The sequence below is a fragment of the Culex pipiens genome, chromosome 3 (genome assembly GCF_016801865.2).
Source record: "Culex pipiens pallens isolate TS chromosome 3, TS_CPP_V2, whole genome shotgun sequence".
NCBI lineage: Eukaryota > Metazoa > Arthropoda > Insecta > Diptera > Culicidae > Culex > Culex pipiens.
The window spans coordinates 27,124,922-27,144,388 of record NC_068939.1 but is presented as its reverse complement, the minus strand read 5'-3'; the positions used below and the strand labels follow the sequence as shown (position 1 = coordinate 27,144,388).

Genomic DNA, 19,467 nt, shown 5'->3' with positions numbered 1-19,467 from the left:
TTTTTTTTTATCTCAAAATTCAAAGGGAGCACTCCAGCAAAGGAAAGATTGTTGTTGCACATCTGTGTCGAAAAGTTCTTCAAGAAGATCTTAACACAAATACACAAAGACACGTACTGCTGGCGACAGATTGTTGGAATTTCGCTGCACACATTACACACAGACACCAATTATAGTTAGTTATACCATAGATTAGACATCACTGATAGACAGAGAGAAAAAAAGAGGGCCAGCACAGGAAATTCCGCACAGGAGTGAAGTGCACACGAGAGCAAATTGGGAAAAATAAAAAAAGAAGCAAATATGAGTAGTGTATGTGTCTCTGGTTTTACCTGATGGTGTCCTTTTTTGTGCAAATTTTCCTGTTCTGTTGCATCCCCGAAGAAGAGACAACGAAAACGGCAAAGTTGTTCTCGTTTCCCTGTGGCCTTAATTTCTGTAGATTTATTTTTTGTTTTACTTTCGTTAACGTACATACATATAGTTAAGAGTTTGTATGTGATGACGAAGAAATGCAGCGACAAAAGAGAATGAAAGTGCATGTGATCCTTTTTTGTTGCGTTCTTCTTGCTCTATCACCGAGGTTTTGTGGCACCGGGAGGGGAAAAAGCGCTAGTGTTGGTACATTGTTTGCTGGTTGGGGCTAATGCTGATGACTGCATCGACGATGGACGCCGCATCGGGAGGACAACTTTTGCAGTCTGGTTAAGAGTGTTTGCCGCTATTTTGGGTCCAAAGCAGAGACAGTTTCAAAGTTTCTAGTATTTTAAAAACTGACCCAATTTTGGACCTATTAGGACGAAAATAGGGACATCAACTCATTACGTAGTGGTGCTCCAAATAGTCATTCTGCTGGATACGTGCGGAAATGTGCCAGTCCTTGAACGCTGGCTGGCAGTTGGCCGGGATGGGCCTGCCTGCTGCAGCTGGAACGAACCGCTGTGTATAGTCCACAACACTTTATACTGAGTATGGCTCTGGACCGGATGACTAACTCTTTGGAAAATCTCGATCGATAATGCAGATTTCAAGGCCTTTGATGTTTCTAAATGAGTTCGTATCGTCCGGTGTGACATTCGTGTTATTTATGATTTAATTCTTTTTTAATATAAAGATTGCTTTTTTCCCTGAACAAATTTTGAAAGCTTGAAGATTATTTCAAAAACACTTTTCAAGTTTGACTTCTCCAATATCTACAAATCCCTACCTCGATCAATCCGAATGCAGAACATTATTGGTGGGACCCTTAACTATGAATTGAAGTTAAAATTTTGGCAATCTGAAAGCGTTTTTTGAATGTTTTAGAGCTAAATAAGATATTTTGTATGAAAACTGGAATTTTTCAGTAAATCGCAAATCGCGAGTTCTAAACGATTTTATTATTTTTTCGATTTTTTCGTTTTATGACAACATTGTTCCTGAAGCAACCTATTGTTAATTTTTGTTTCTTATTTGATTTAGAAAGCACAACGTATGGCGAGTTTATCTTTCAGTTCATTTAAAAAAATTGGATTTTTTCTTGATGTGTAGTGTTTCTACCAATGACTTGCACTTATTATGAATTATAATTCATTATAAGTATTTTTAAAAGATAGCAATAAATAAGTCTTATTCAAGTGGGGCAAGTGTACCCTTCTAAAAAAATCAAATGGTTCTGATTTTTTTTAGGAAAAAAGTACGTGAAACTTGAAATGGATTGAAATAGAAACACATTTGTTACACACACATCATCATTATTATAAATAAAAATCTTTTTATTTTCTAAATAATATGTAATATAGCTATTAAATAATTTTCAACGTTTTGCCAACATTTCTTTGATTTTTTGATTCAAATACGCTTTTTTATTTCTGATTTTTTTAAATTTTATTTATGTACAAAAGGCACTGCAGTTCAGTACGGTGGAAACCCTAGTACTGGAGTTATAATTTATTGAAAAATGATGATTTTTGAACAAAATGTCTAACATAAATAATTGAAAATCAAATTTTCATTCGAATGTGACTTTTTTTTATAAATTGCACTATTTTTAAGCTGATGGCACGTTCAGGGGAAATTTTTCGAAAAAATGTTTAATTTTGTGTAATTTCAAAACAACTTATAAAGGAGAAGCATTCATCAACAACAAAATTCAAACCGGTGAGAAAATTTCTAGCAACTCTAACTTTTACCTTTATTGATCGGACAACTGGTTGCTTAAAAAAAGGTTCTCAAAGTTCTATTTCTGCAAAAAAATATTTTTTTTCTTGGTCTTCATCTTTCAATTAACTGTAACTCGGCAAATCTTTGGTGGTGTGCACTGTGCCATAAAAATCTAAATCTTGTTTGTTTTTTCACATTTTTTTAAATCAAGTCTAATATTTTCAATTGTCAGAAAAATGTGTTTCCATCTCAATTTTGACAATTTAATCCAAATAAAAATTTCTAATCCATATAAAAAATTATAATCCCAAAAAAGCTAATTCCAGAAAATAATTTATTTGCAGAAAAATATAGTTTATTGTCAACAAATTTGGATTTTTTTTCGTCGAGGTTACCGCGAAGATATTTGGTATTTCAAAATTTTCAAAATCAAAATAAAAAAATGGTTCGCTGTGCCTTTTAAAAAATAATGAAATAAAAAAACTCTACATACCTATGTTATAAAAAGCTTGCATAATTTATTTAAACGTAATTGAAACCGATGCTTCGCAAATAAGCAAATTTTTCTCTTTAAGTTATTGTTGTCCTTCTTTTGTAAAAAAATATTTTCTCACGTTTCTCCATGCAACTCTAATTGGCTCGTCAAGTATATTTAAGAGGCAGTATTTGTAAATATTGCTCGGTTTGTTCTAGAGGTCGTATCGAGGTGCTCCGATTTGGATGAAACTTTCAGCGTTTGTTTGTCTATACATGAGATGAACTCATGCCAAATATGAGCCCTCTACGACAAAGGGAAGTGGGGTAAAACGGGCTTTGAAGTTTGAGGTCCAAAAAACCTAAAAAATCTTAAAATTGCTCGCATTTCCGTAAAACTTCATCAATTCCAACTCTCTTAGATGCATTTGAAAGGTCTTTTGAAGCACTTCAAAATGTGCCATAGACATCCAGGATTGGTTCGACTTTTTCTCTTAGCTTTTGCAAATTACTGTCAAAAATGGATTTTTTTAAAACCTTAATATCTTTTTGCAACAGCCTCCAACACCCATACTCCCATAGGTCAAAAGATAGGTAATTACATGGACTATAAGCCTACGGTATTAACTTTTTGGCCAATCGCAGTTTTTCTCATAGTTTTTCGATTTTTCTAGAACAAACATTTTACAACGTTAGTTTTTGCCCTGTAGGCCGCCATAGCGGCACTTTTTGGTCTCAATTTTGTCATATTCGGAATCCTCGGACAATTTCACGTAAGTTAGTAGTATTACGACAAAGGGCTGTTGCAAAAAGATATTAAGGTTTTAAAAAAATCCATTTTTGACAGTAATTTGCAAAAGCTAAGAGAAAAAGTCAAACCAATCCTGGATGTCTATGGCACATTTTGAAGTGCTTCAAAAGACCTTTCGAATGCATCTAAGAGAGTTGGAATTGATGAAGTTTTACGGAAATGCGAGCAATTTTAAGATTTTTTAGGTTTTTTGGACCTCAAACTTCAAAGCCCGTTTTACCCCACTTCCCTTTGTCGTAGAGGGCTCATATTTGGCATGAGTTCATCTCATGTATAGACAAACAAACGCTGAAAGTTTCATCCAAATCGGAGCACCTCGATACGACCTGTTACACATTGGTGAAAAACTCGCTCTTAGGTTCATAATTTTATTAAAAAAATCAATCCAAATTAAACCCTCAAATAAACCTACTGATTTCTAAATTGGTCATGCTTTGAAATATTTTTTTAACAGAATTTGAAATCAATTTATAATTTGGCTTTCCAAATTACTTTATAAACGAGGAACCAATCCAGTGCATGAGTGTAATGACACCAGAAAAATCGCTATTCCACATTATTATTAGATAACTGCGCACTGTGTTACTAGTTTTTCCTCTTCTGTCACCTAACGCGACCAAAGAGCCCTTTAGCGGCGATGATGGCGCAACGGCTTTAACAGGCCAAAACGGAAGCGCTTAAAATGTCACTCCAAACGAGACCTGTCGCCTCGACAAGCGCGCCTCCGACAGGTCTCCCCAGAGAGTGGGGAAAAATCAGGAAGTCCCCACACTGCCTAAGTCTGAGTTTAGCAAAGAAAATCAGCAAAACCAAACAAAAAACGCGGGACAGGTAGTTTGCTGGAGCGGCAGCAGGTGCTGGTGGCTGGTTTGGATCAATTTCCCGCCGAGACCCCGACGATTGAACCGTTTCTTATCGCTCGATAGCTATCGAAACACCAGCAGGTGAAAGTCGCCAAACTGCACCCAGCTTTTGCAATGCCATTGCCGAAGACGATGGTGGAGGAGGAGAAGGAGAACTCTGGGAGTGTGGTTACGAAGAGTTTGGTGACCGGGCTAGATCTTTAGCAAGACCAGAGTCCGACAGCTCGTTGTTTTGTGGATTAAAATAATTTGAAAATTCCAGAACACTTTAAGCAGTATAAGAATCGTATTCGTGATTTGCGATCCAAAATATTACCTTAAAAAATCTTAAAATATTTGAGATATTGGACAACAAAGAAAGACAGTAACATAATTACAGGCCGTTCTCGATTATCCAAAGCCCTTGTCAACATTATCTTCAGACTGTCAAATCTTTGGCTAATTCAGTTTGTTTTAAAATAATGTTCCAATTGTTGTACGCTGAGCTTAAATATGTCCAAAAATGTTCCTAAGCGCTATGATGCTGTTATAACCAGTTGTTGAATGCCAATCGAACTAAATTATAAAAATAGAAAATCATTTATTTCGAGATTCGTGAACCTGAACATTATCGAGTACAAACTGTTTTATGAAATCATCAAAAATGGCTCAAAATTTCTCAAACAAATACACATGGGTAATAATGATGACTCCAACCATAAAAAATCACTCAACCATCCCACCCACATTGTCATCCCCCTTTTTATGCCGCGATTATTAACTGAGCGGAAGTAGACGCAGAGCAACCCTTTGCACGTCCCAAAAGGACGCTCCGCGCATCCTTTTTAGGATAATGAGATGAAAAACAGCCCATGGCTGAGGCCTGTCAACACCTCCTACGAAGGTATTCAGTTGATGAACGTTGTGGCACTGGAATACAAAATTAGCATTTACCACCTTTCGACTCCCAGCTCCCAGCTTCCGATGAGGTTGTGCTGTGTTGGCGCAAGCAGATTTTGGGACACTTTGAGTGAAAGGCGTCATTTTGTGCTACTTTTCATATGATGTCTTTCACAGATACTGGTAAACTTGCTGGCAAATCTGAGATAGTTGAAAATAACCATATAATTCCGTGCCATGTTGCCACACTTCATACAAAGCTACTAACATACTTTGTGGGGTATTTCCTATGATTAAGAAGCCATTTTATACCATTTGTTCACCCATACGAGTCTCCATACAATTTTTGCAGCTGTCCATACAATAGTTGTACGTAAATATTCGAAAATCTGTATTTTTAAAGAATTTTTTTGATAGGTCTCAAAAAATATTAAAAATAATAATATTAATGTTAAATTTATATTTTCGGCAAAAATATTGGTATTGATGAAGAATATTCAGAAACAATCGGTACAAGGTAAAAAATCGGTCGATTTTTAAAATTAATTTTATTTGGGTCTCAAATTAGTAATTACAGTAAATTTGAAATTACAGTTTCCTTAAACCCGCATTTTTTTCATTTTTTTAGAGGGGTGTTAGAGGGGACAAAAACTAAACATTTGAATCTTGTTTAATTAACTATTCTTTTTTAAAAAAAAAAAAAAAATGTTTCAGGGGACAAGAACTGAAAATTTTAGTTTTTAATAAAAAAAAACAATTTCCTATTTGTCTTTTTGAAATTTTTGAAATTTGTTGATATGTTTTAGGGGACAAGAACTTATTAAAAAATTTAAAAAAAAAACAGTTTTTAATGTAAAATCGAATTTGCAAAAGAAAAAAAATTGTCAAGGTGCACCGTTTTGGAGATACTGACTTAAAGTTTGATGTTGAATAAGAAATTTGCAGTTTCAGGATTTTTTAAAATCGTGCCAATGAGTGACCATTTCCGAAAATATATTTTTTCGAAAACAAATATTTTGAAAATTTTGAAATCAACACAATCATTTCAAAAGGGCCAAATAATCAATATTTTGGGTAAGAATTAATTTTTTTCAATAAAAACACAATCTTCGTTTTTCTCAGTTTGCTGTTTTTGCATATGGAACATTTATGCGAACATGGCCAGGTTAATATTTTCGGCAAAAATATTGGTATTGATGAAAAATATTCAGAAACAATAGGTACAAGGGGAAAAAATTGGCCGATTTTTTAAATTAATTTTATTTGGGCTTCAAATTACAGTTTCTTAAAACCCGCATTTTTTAAATTTATTTATTTTTTAGAGGGGTGTTTGAGGCGACAGGAACTAAACATTTAAATCTTGTTAAATTGACTATTTTTTTTACAAAAAACGTTTTTTTTCATTTTTGAAATTTTTTGATATGTTTTAGGGGACAAGAACTGAAAATTTAAATTTTTAACAAAAAAAAACAATTTCCTAATCGTCTTTTTGAAATTTTTTTAAATGTTTTAGGGGACAAGAACTTATATTTTTTTATATTTTTTCGAAAACAAATATTTGGAAAAAATTGGAATCAACACTATCATTTCAAAAGGGTCAAATTATCAATATTTTGGGTAAGAATTCTATTTTTTCAATAAAAAACACAATTTAAAAAAAATCCTAACTTGCTAATGGAGACTTGCTCAAATGCTTTTTCCAAGATTCGTCGAAATCCTACGTGCGGCTGCAAAGCACAACCACGACGAGTTATCGCTTGTGCAGTCATCCGGATCACGGATACCCGATCCAGACGGCAAAGGCTTCTTGGACGAACGTGCGCCAGCATCCAGCCGACAAGTCATCTATATTTGATGAGCTTCCCTGACGCTGCTGACGTGGAACGTGTATCATGTGATGTTGAGTTATGTAGTGTAAATGTTCCTGATTTGAGCTTTTGGGGGAACGGTTCAACCGAAACTAGTCGTCTTTTTGGTATATATTCTATAGAATCATTGTAAAAAACCAAGCACCTGCATTTAATCTCCCCTTCTCATATTGAATCCATGGAGACGCCTGGTTTCTCAGAATGGAACCGTAATATTTATACCCGAAATTTGCTGTTTTGTGCTGGTCGGAAAAAAACTTACAAAACGTGGCGAGAAATTAACAGAGAAAACATTGCAGAAATAAGCTGTGAAATTTCTAAGATTTCCTTTTAAGAAATAAAGCTAAAATTGTTTTTTTTTTTCAAATGATCCACATTCCAAGTGAGCTAATTTCTAGAGTTGACACCATTATGTCCTCTCTGCAATGACATACAAGTCCGATAAAACCCGGAACGTTATCCCGCTTACTGTTGTTGCTGTGGTTGCTGCCGCTGATGACGATGCTGCCAAGAGTTTAGTGGTAGACACTCTCTGGTAAAGCCGGCGACATAATGAGACTTTATCGTGTCTCCCCCTTCCTTAGTCAGAGGCTCTAAGTTCTGTTGTCGTCAAGCAAGGACACGAGAGGAGTTTGCCAAATGCGGGTCCCGGGGATATAAATACGAAATGGATCAATATTTTGTGAATTTTGTAGCCCGTGTGTTGTGTTGAAAAAGACGCAAAAACGGAGGTAATGTCCTTGGAGCACTGCGGCGGAAGACCTGCACTACAAACTTGTTAAAAAAACACTAAATTTTAAAACAGAACTCTTGTGTAAGTTCAGTTACAACAGCAAATTGCATACAAAATTACGATATTCCTTATGCTGTTTATTATATTTACGTTGAACCCTTCTTGTACCGATACTCGTCTACCCCAACCATCCGTTCTGTTTCCAAAGCTAATTCACGAAATTGCCTACCATTTTATCGCCAATCAATTTTATTGCATTCACTTTCTTTCGATAAAGCTTAGCAGAGTTGGCTATCTGACGTTTTCGTTCAACCTGTGGCGCATATAAATAAAATAAAATCTCTTTATAGCTTCAGTCAGATACCATACCCAGTAGCCTATTATTTTCGCGAAATCAACTAGTTAAACCAGCCCAATAAGAAGAAGAAAAAAAAATGCTCCCAACTGATTAGCCCAAATTTTCGAACCGCCGGAGAAAGGTGAGCAGCAGGCACACCGGGTTAATGTCTTGAAATCTCCCCGCCACAATCCGGACAGGTGAGACTACAGGCGTTCCAGCAAAGTGCCCGATAATAGCCCGTTATAAACGCTTGGGCTCTGTAGGCCAAACCAGCCACGTGATTATGGCGATTTTGGTGTTGTTGTTTATTTCTGTAAAAAAAAGCTAATAAAACGGCAAACCAGACGCAGGGGGGCAGTTTGGGATGATAGTGAAAAAATCGGTACAGTTGAGATCAGTTGTTAGGTCAGGATCATAATAATAGAAAACATTCGACACATACTGTTCGACGTTCATTACCAATTTAATGCTCCTACTGTCTGACTTTGTACATAGAGCTCTATGGCAACAGGTTGAGCAAAAGATAGAGAGAGAAAAAACAAACAACGAGCGATGAAAACTTTAAGCCAAAATAGTAGAAGTGATTAAAGCAGCCGCGGAAAAGGCTGCCTATCTCCGGTGATGAACTCAACCGTAGTTGTTGGATAATGTTTCATCGGATTGCATTAATCGAAATTTGTCAATTATGTCGAGATATCGGCAACGAAGATGAAGGCGAGGGTCGACTTCCTTGGGAAGACGGTTTAGTGGTACAACCTAACTTAACGTGTCTAAACAAAAAAAAAACAGATGGTGTCATGTTTCAAAATAATGCGACTTTTTTTTAAACATTTTGTTTACTTAGAATTTGTGTTCCTTGACCCTGATTGAGGTCGAGCGGAGGGGAAGGGGAAGAGCAATAAAAATTACTGAATTTCAAATTTCAAGCAAAATAAATATTACAAATTTGAAAACAGTAGTTTATGCAACAAGTTGCAAAAGGAGGTTTTTTTCAGCACGAGTCGTACATTTATCCAACGAGGTTCACCGAGTTGGATAAATACGAAGAGTGCTGAAAAAATCAAGTATTGCAACGAGTTCCTTACAACATTTTTTGCAATTCCGATAAACGCCCAATGAGTGAAATTTTAAGTCAAATTTTCATGTATTTTGTCAATAAATCGTTTAAATCGAAAAAATGTTGAAAAGTGTTACTTTTCGACCCATTCCATTGCTTAAAAGAAGAGCATTTATTTTGAAAAGTGTTGCTATTCGATTCTGTTATTTTTGGTACAGAAAAGTAGGCTATTTCGTCGTTCAAGAATGACAGGAAATGTAATTAGTTTCACGACGGAATTGCAAAAAGTTATTTTTACACCAGGAAGTGGTGAAATTTTCATCACTTTCTGTTGAATTTAACATTTTTAGGCATTTTCTAAGGTAAAATACTTAAAAACGAGGTAATATTCAATCAAAACCAATTCAATCTTCCAAAATTCAACTTTTTTTTGTGCGTAATGTTGAGAAATAGATTTTTAGAAGAAATTTCAAAAATGGACGCTTCGGGTCACAATAGATTCAGATTTGTTAGTATTTTTGGCCATTTAGAACCGGCTTCGGTGGCTCATAGGACTAGACCATGTCATTTATTTTTGTAGCTTGATGTATTAGGGTGATTCCTTCAAGTTTTATACATTTCCGGCATTGTTCTGTGCATTTTTTTTATTTTCTTGACCAAAAACCCACATCGAAGGCTGGGAATCCGGAATATCTCCGGTAAAATTAGACCATATTTTTCCGTCTACATACAGATGAAAATAGAGACAAATCTGGATCTATTGCAACTAAAAGCGTTCAATTCAGTGAATTTTACCAAAAGTTTGAAGTTTAAAAAATATGAATATTTTTTATATTTTTTTGTATTTAACCAAAAAATACATTGGTATCAAAACCATTGTTTTCATGAAAATATATTATTTCCTTAAGAGTTAAATTTAGTTCCAATCTTTGAACTCAAAAATCAGAATGTTTAAAAAGTTTAAAATTAAATTGCATAATCTTTCAAGTTGAAAAAAAGTTGATCGAGGATTTCGTGATAATTTGTGATGTCAGTTTAAAAATGATAATTTCAGAAACTACTGATAATATTCGTATTTTTCTACTTTAATTTCCTTAGATTCGTGGAAATCCTGAGCCGTTTTCACGATCTATCCCATAACAATAAAAAAAATGATTTGATTTTAAGGACATAGGCAAAGACACAACAAAAGTCTAAGAAAAAGAATCATTAAAAAATAATCATAATGTGTACTTAAATTCATTATAATGTTTTGTTCATTTCCAAATTTATATGTTCTATTTTTATCCTCAAAATTTATTTGTTATTTGTTATTTTTATTTTATTGTCCATCCGACATTTATCTGTCTTAATGGACTGGGTGGTAAAAGCTCGTTCGAGTTGGATCGCTAAATTCGCCACTCTCGAATAGGCACAAAACCCACCGTCTACAATTTTATTTAAATGTGACACTCTCAAGTTTTTTTTTAATTTTGTGACAGGCGTTCGGAAAAGAACGTACAACCATAAATTATAAAAAAAGGAAATTTGCATTTTTATTTAATGCAACTTAACTGTTATCATGCCTTGCGAAATATCCAAAAATAAAAACTTTTTGGGATCAAGTTATCGAAAATGTTTTTTTTACTGGTGTTCTGTTTTCTAATCTAATCTAACACAAACGCAGCTAGTCCGATGAAAGCATGCTGGAAAGCCTTGTGATTAGATAACGCCCCAAGCACTTTTCTTGTCAGTATTAATAATTGCAGTACATCCGAGAACACCCGAAAATGTAGTCCAAAAATTAAAGCGGCCAGCCCTACTGCGTTGTGTTTACCGCAGAGAGGATTCTGAGAACGGATCACATTTCAAAGAATCTACAGGGGAGGAAGGATGCGTGGACATACCGTACCAAACGCTCCAATTTATGGTTGCATTAGTTGTGTAGAATATGTCAAGTGTGATGATATATAATAATACATGATAAATAAAATATACAATATAAAAATATGTAATTGGAAAATCCTCACCATGTTCCTTGATGATAATTCTTCAAAGATACTGAGCACTATCATGCGCCATCGAAAAATCAGCACAACAGCCACCCACAATCGCTTTGTTCATTATTTTTCACGCATTTCAATTAATTGCAAAACATTCAACCAATCGAATTTCACAAAAACAAACAAGGTGTTCTGTTTTCAAAACGATTAATTGCTACCGTCATCAGGGGTGACATTGGGTCTGGGGGGTGAGATTGGGCCATACAAATTTCGATATGTACGACCCAATCTCACCCCCCCCCTCCTAGACCCCTGATGTCGGTCATTTAAAAATAGTTTTTTCTATGGATATTTTTCTGATTTTTTTTTTGGAGGAACTTGTTTAAAAAATATCGAAGTCAAGGGGGGGGGGAGAAACAAAAAGCACAATCGGATTGCAATCATTAGTTTACATAATCTTAGCTTTAGCGAAAATATTTTTTTTTGTGGAAAAAAAAAAATTGTTAGGTACTGCTGCCCATAATTGAAAATTCGACTATTATGCCAAATCAAGTATTCCGAGAAAAACACGTTTTAGTGTTTGTCACAAAATCTCCGTCAAGGCATTTTCCCATAAGAGTATTAGCCGTTTGGTTTTTCGCATCGGCAGCCAAGTCGAAAAACTATTTCAATGAAATTCAAGTTCCAGAAGATGCGTTACAACATTCTCTACCACCTGGTGCTAATATCTCGTTTTTGTCAAAAGTGGATATTAGCCGTTTTTTCAATGGTGGGTAGTTACTGTGCATCGAAAATTCACTAAAACTCAAAATATTTTTGAATCAGTTTTTTTTTAATTTTTTGAATATAAATGCAGGGGAATACCTTTTTAAGTTTTTGATTCAGCTGATTGCACTCAAAGTTACTTGAAAAAATATTTTTTGCTCAAAAACTTTGAAAAATATTTGCAATAGCATTAAACAGTAGTTGATTTTGAGAATACCATCGTGCGATTACAATTTCGGAATGACTTATTCTGCCTTATTTTTAACTATTTTCAACTTACCTCATATTTAAAAAAAAACCTCAAAATCTTTCCAAAACTTCCCTGTTTTGAAACTCGTCAAATTGCACTACACAGAAAAAAAAAGTTGAATTTTGGAATGTTGAAAATTTGGTAGGTTGAATATAACCTCTTTTTTTGAGTAATATTACATAAAAAATGTGTAAAAATGTGAACCTGATGAATATTCATCAAAAACTGATGAAAATTCATCATTTTCTGGGGTAAAATTTATCATTTATTTTGCCACAAAATCTGTCACCATTTCCTGATGAATATTACCATCATTTTTTTTCTGTGTATTTTATCACCGAACGCCATCACGTTAGGCCCGTTAAACAGAGTGGCGGCGATCGCTGAGTTGACATTTTAATGGGACCGCGCGCAATGTTTTTTTCGACTTCAATTTCATTCCGAGCGGAAAGACAAAATTGACGACGACGACGGTCCAGTTCCAAGCGTAGCGAGCATAACACATTTTTTTAACGTCCACCAATTATGTGACATCGTTGTGAAATGGTTGTGGTTTGCGAACCAGTGTTACGAAATTTATTTTAGTACAGGTTTTTTGGTTTTATGTCTTGTGTTTTATTTATGATTAGTTTTTTTTTATGTTTAGTTCACCTTACTAATATTCACCCATTTTTTTGCTTTATTTTAATTTTCTTTTTTATTTCCTTTTATTTCAGATTACTTTACGTTCCTGACAGTATTATTATGTTCAGTTAACCTGATGCAGCTCGAGTGGAATCGGTACAGCACACGGGGTTGTAGCCGACCCTAATCGGTGGTGTTGGCTTGAGTCATCACTGCAGAAGAAAGCTTGGAAAATTGGTCATCTTCACCACCCACCACGCTAAATTTGTGTCGTGTTTTTTTTCTCTAACTTTATTTGAACAAAAGGTGCTGTAAATTGAAGTTAAGGGGTGATTTCAAGTGTTGTTTTTCTTCTGTGATAGAGCAAGAAAGGATCGATTGTTTTGTAGAATTCAGTAGTGTTAGCTTGTTATGAAAGCTTGTTTGATTTTTCACAACCGTCCACAATAGTTAATTTTGCGTTGTTACATTTCACCTTTAAAAATCATCGAAAAAGTTTGAAGCGATACGGAACGAGTTTGCGGAGAAGTGGCGTGCCCTGCTGGAGACTGGTGGCGCCGGAGGTGGTCTCAGCTTGAGTGACCCGGAGCAGCTGCATCAGACGCCACGTGGTACTGGCGGAGACCGGCGGCGGCACGTGGAAGACAGCAGCGATAACGACGATTGCCAGTACGGCGACGGCGACGACGACAGTATGACTAACTCACAGGTATATAAAAAAATCGATGGGGCTAAAACCATTCTGCTGATGCTTGCGGTGTCGATTAATTGCATTCTCTGCAGTGCGCTCACGTTCTGCCCGGCCAAAGAGTGCGCAGTTAAAGTGTGGGGCTCGATACAAATAAGTGACGTGATTTTATCTTGCGTATTATAAATTAGTTATTAAATGGTATGCCAAGCGAAATATTGACAAACAATAAAGACGTGCGGCAACTTTTTGTTCCTCACGGAATTTCAGAGTTTCAGAGATTGCCAGACGTTCGTTTTGCGATCAAAAGCACAATGAATTGAAAACACAATTCGTATCAAATAGGGGAAAGAATCCAGAAACCGCCCAGGTCTTATTTTAGTCTAATTACGCTAAACATTACTTGTAACGTTTGAAAGAATAATTTTCTCCACCTAGTTTTTGCATCAAATGTCATGATGAACTTTTTGTACTGGAACAGAGCTTATCTCGGTTTAGTTTTCAAAATGACTAAAGAGGCGCCAAATTTGAATTTCCGTCCAACACAAATCGATATCATAAACCATTTCAAAAAATGTATAGTCCCGACTCGACTTTGCAAGTGTTTCGATTATTGGTTTCAAAGGAACTTCGAGTAATCGAATCATGAACAAAACATCGTATTTTTTATTATCCGATTTTTTTTAATTAAATATTTTTTTATTGAGCATGCTTATAATAATAACATTTCTTTTACATTTTAAGTGGTATGGCTAAATGCTCTTCATCTTTGTTGTTCTTTACGTTTTATTATTAACTGATGACGTTCGTTTTATCTACTTATTTTTTTTTTTAAATTTTGTATGGACTCTGAGTAAAAAAGAAAAAAATACTTTAACAACTAATCCTAACATAAAACTAAAAAACTAAATTCATTTTTATTTCCTTATTTTAATATGAAATTCGAGCTCTATATACGATTACATTTCAGTCGAATTTGAATGGTTGATAAACTATAAAATTACCAAATGCATTTGCTCAATCTTTCAACACTGCTATTTTGGTCGTCATCTTGGATCTAAAATTTCTAAATCACTTTAGAATGGTTTATGGTTCATACGTAAGCTTGACAATCAAAAAAGTTTTTTTTTTTGTTTCGTGATTCGATTATCCGATTTGATTTTTTTCATTTGGAATATCAAAAAAGGAAAAAAAAATGAATATTTAGAGTTTTTTTTTAAAGGTCCTATAAGCTATTGTGTTTCATATGTTTATATGACGTTTTCAAAAAAAAAAAACTCTGGATATTCCCATGTTTTATGTTTCTTCCCAGACAGATTGTTTTTATTGAGTGAGTGATTTTGTAATATTATCAGCTCTAAAGTAATTACCATTTGGCCTTCACGTACTTCACGTACGTTTCAATCCAAATAAAAAAGTGTATTTTCGAAATATAGATTAAATTTTAAATCAATTAATGTGTAATATGTGAAATAACACATAAAATGATGTAAATTCAAACAATTTTAGAAGTAATGTAACACAAATCTGTCTTCATTCCCAGATGTAACATTCCCAAATGTAATTTAACTAAACTTTTTTATTGATTCGGCAAGACAAATTTACACAGTTGAGCAACTCCCTACGAAATCGGCCGATTTCGACCATTTTTATTTTTTGTATTTTTTTATTTGACTCAAACTTTGTGGGGGCCTTCCCTATGACCAAATAAGCTATTTTGTGTCATTGGTTCACCCATACAAGTCTCCATACAATTTTGGCTGCTGTCCATACAAAAATGGTATGTAAATATTCAAACAGCTGTTACTTTTGAGTGAATTTTCTAATCAATTTGGTGTCTTCGGCAAAGTTGTAGGTATTGTTGAGGACAATTGAGAAAAAAATAGGTACACGGAAAAAAAAATTTGCAGATTTTTTTATCAACTTTTTTTTCACTAAAACTCAATTTCCCAAAATACGTATTTTTTGATTTTCGAGATTTTTTGATATGTTTTAGGGGACTAAAATCCGCAACTTTTGAGCTATAGAGAAACATGGTCAAAAAATCTGCCGCCAAGTTATGAATTTTTGAAAAATAGTGATTTTTGGAAAAAAAATCCAAATTTCATGCAAAAACAAATTTGAAGTTATTTTTTAATGCAAAATTGAATTTGCAATCGAAAACTACTTTACAATTTTTTTGATAAAGGGCTTCGTTTTCAAGATATAGGCACCGAAAGTTTGATTTTAGCAAAATATTTGCAGTTTTTTGATTTTTAAAAATAGTGACCATGAGCGACCATTTCCAAAAATATTTTTTTTGAAAAGTTCAGAAAATTTGCTATAAAATTGTCTAAGAGACATTGAAGATTGGACCTCGGGTTGCTGAGATACAGCCGCTTTAAGAAAAAGAAACACGAAAATTGAAGTTTTTTAAGTCTCACCAAAACAACCCACCATTTTCTAATGTCGATATCTCAGCAACTAATGGTCCGATTTTCAATGTTAAAACATGAAACATTCGTGAAATTTTCCGATCTTTTCGAAAAAAATATTTTGAAAAAAATTAAATCAAGACTAACATTTTAAATGGGCGTAATATTCAATGTTTGGCCCTTTTAAAATGTTAGTCTTGATTTAAAAAATTTCAAAATATTTTTTTCGAAAAGATCGGAAAATTTCACGAATGTTTCATGTATTAACATTGAAAATCGGACCATTAGTTGCTGAGATATCGACATTAGAAAATGATGGGTTGTTTTGGTGAGACTTAGAAAGCTTCAATTTTCGTGTTTCTTTTTCTTAAAGCGGCTGTATCTCAGCAACCCGAGGTCCAATCTTCAATGTCTCTTAGACAATTTCATAGCAAATTTTCTGAACTTTTCAAAAAAAATATTTTTAGAGATGGTCGCTCATGGTCACTATTTTTAAAAATCGAAAAACTGCAAATATTTTGCTAAAATCAAACTTTCGGTGCCTATATCTTGAAAACGAAGCCCTTTATCAAAAAAATTGTAAAGTAGTTTTCGATTGCAAATTCAATTTTGCATTAAAAAATAACTTCAAATTTGTTTTTGCATGAAATTTGGATTTTTTTCCAAAAATCACTATTTTTCAAAAATTCATAACTTGGCGGCAGATTTTTTGACCATGTTTCTCTATAGCTCAAAAGTTGCGGATTTTAGTCCCCTAAAACATATCAAAAAATCTCGAAAATCAAAAAATACGTATTTTGGGAAATTGAGTTTTAGTGAAAAAAAAGTTGATAAAAAATCTGCAAATTTTTTTTTCCGTGCACATATTTTTTTCTCGATTGTCCTCAACAATACCTACAACTTTGTCGAAGACACCAAATTGATCAGAAAATTCACTCAAAAGTTACAGCTGTTTGAATATGTACATACCATTTTTGTATGGACAGCAGCCAAAATTGTATAGAGACTTGTATGGGTGAACCAATGACACAAAATAGCTTATTTGGTCACAGGGAAGGCCCCCACAAAGTTTGAGCCAAATCAAAAAATACAAATAAAATCCATTTCCGGTTTTGGTAGAGAATTGCTCAGTTATAAATTTGTAAATTTGGAAGGTTTAATTTTGAAAGGTTGAAAATTACTTCTTTTATGATGTAATTTTACTTCAATTTAGACTGAAAAGGTGACATTACAACAGAAAAGTGGTGAACTTACACATTTTCAGAGGAAAAATTACACATGTTTTCTGACTTGCTGACATAAAAGATGTACCCCTTCCTAAATGTAATATTATCATTATTTTTTTCCTTTGCAGAAAAATTTGCAACTTCAATGTGTTCCGTTTTTGTACTGTATAAAATACTTAGGTCAGTGTTTCTCAACCGGTGAGAAAGGGGGGGGGGGGAGATTTAACCATTTTTGGGGGGGGGGGATTGAGGATGTATCATAAATCGAATTTGGTTTAGGGAGTGAGGGTCTTGAAAAATAGTCAAGGGGGAATTGGAACGGAAAAGGTTGAGAAACACTGACTTAGGTTGACCTAAGGCTTAGACATCGTGGGACCTGTAAATGAACTGTTCTTTTCCAGAATGAAGAGTTGTCAATTTTAAATTGTTTTTGCTCATTCACATCAGGAAACATATTGATCAGGAGACGCACTTTAAAATAAGGAGGACACACAATTAAATTACATTTTTTTTTTGTTTTTGTTAGAAAAATAGAACCTCTAATATAAGACAGGGGTGCCCAACCTTTTGGCTCTGCGGCCAGATCTTATTTTTCTGAAGCAGTGGCGGGCCGGAACTAACGTTTAAAAAATGTTGAAAAAATCAAACATATTTTTTTATAAAATTATTTTTATAATGATCTTTTAAATTAAACACCCTGGGCTTTGTCATAATGAGTATCATAGGTTTGATGCTTGTTTGGCAAGAAGTATGATTTGATTCGATGTGGAATTAAAATCGAAGTTTGCAGTATATTGCTGAAGCTTCCATTTTTACACATGGACACCACTTCATGCTACGAGAACCCACTTTGACGCAGTCTCAGGGCTTAATCGATGGCCGGTAAGCTGTCATCGAGAACTAGGAGGTTCTCCGATAGTGGAAATATCACATTTGTACAATGAACCTACATATGTGATTTTTCCCTATCTTAATGTGGGTGTCAGGTTAGGATGCGGGTTTTTTTTAATTTAGTTTTTGTAGAACTTAGGATTTTAACTATAAATATCAACTTTTTATACTTTGCATTTAGTTATTGAGGGACAAAATCAGTAATAAGTGAATTTAGTAATTCTATCAAAATCGGTGATTTTCATTCAAGTAGCATAAAACCATTCTGATTTGTCAAAATCTCCATAGAGTCTCGATCAATCAATAGTGAAATGATATTGGACTAAATTCGTTGATCTGTTGAAAAAACGGTTGTCGGATTATGATTGTATCGACCATTGTTGCGAATCGAGGATCTACTGGAATTCTGACGATCAAATGGTTGTCTCTTTTTCAATTCGCAATAGGTTAATTTAAATCTTGTATTCAATTCAAGTTAGGTAGTTATCCGCAAATGAAAATTTGGACTTATATTAATAATTGAACATTTTGGACTTATGAATAACACACAACTGTGCATTTATTCTAGAGTCAGATCCATACAGCGTCAGTGTTTTAGAGGTTTCGACATCAACGATGTGCGGCTGGGTCACCCTCCCAAAAAAAAAAAAAAAGTGATCTTTTAAATTAAACAAATATATAAACGAGTGCAAGCAAATGAGATTTATACATCTTGATTTAGGAAAGAAAAACAAAGATAACTTTTAAAAATAAGTCAATTTGATCTATTTTTATTTTGTTCTGTATAAAATTGTATTGTTATTGTTTTTGTCGTTTGCAAATAATGCCCTGATATCATTGGCTGTAAAAAAATACATTCAAATTGCAGTGGTCGTTGCAAGCTTTATTTTAGAAAAATTTCCTGATCAGAACAATATTTGAAAAAATCAATGAGGTTTGATAAAATTTACTGAAACAAAATAATTTTAGAAATCTTCATTACAAAAAAAAAACTTTTGGCGTTAATGTCGTTAATGTGCACATTAATTCAAATATTTTGCAAAATATTTCATAATGATTTTAAAAACACAAAATAAATACATCAAAAAGTATAGTAAAATATATATCGAAAAGTTTTCAATTCGTTAATCTTCAATTTTCTTTAAACTATTGAAATTTGGAAAAACTATAATTTTGCATCCTGATTTTTGACATTTTTGAATACCTATTTTAAAATTATTTGCAGCGATATTTATGTTCAGTATGATTAATTTGCGTTTTTAGCTATATAAAAAAAATATCACTGAAAAGTTGTCCTGTAAAAATACATTATTTTTGCTCATTTAGGCCGATGCAAATATTTAAAAAAGTTTTTGTCCCTCGGCCCTGGCCGAGGTCAAGGGGGGGGCAAAAAAATAAAAAAATATAAAAAAATTAATAACAAGCCAGAGTTTTCACATTTAAATGAAAAAAGTGTTTTA

The 19,467-nt window shown here is 33.8% G+C and overlaps 1 protein-coding gene across 6 annotated transcripts in view; it reads left to right on the top strand.

The window, feature by feature from the left end:
• The window catches only part of LOC120417394 (coronin-1A-like), a 65,923-nt gene that overhangs the window by 41,016 nt on the left and 5,440 nt on the right, over window positions 1-19,467 (top strand). For 3 of the 6 annotated variants that reach the window (XM_052709627.1, XM_039579416.2, XM_039579420.2), the window contains exon 2: window positions 13,285-13,497. The exons of 1 other annotated variant lie outside the window; for it this stretch is intronic. In XM_052709627.1, the coding sequence (XP_052565587.1) occupies window positions 13,483-13,497 (15 nt within the window). In that variant the 5' untranslated portion in view covers window positions 13,285-13,482. Of the gene's footprint in view, window positions 1-89; window positions 313-12,880; window positions 13,498-19,467 lie in introns of those variants that run through there. 2 more of the 6 variants (XM_039579417.2, XM_052709626.1) reach the window with 2 other exon arrangements.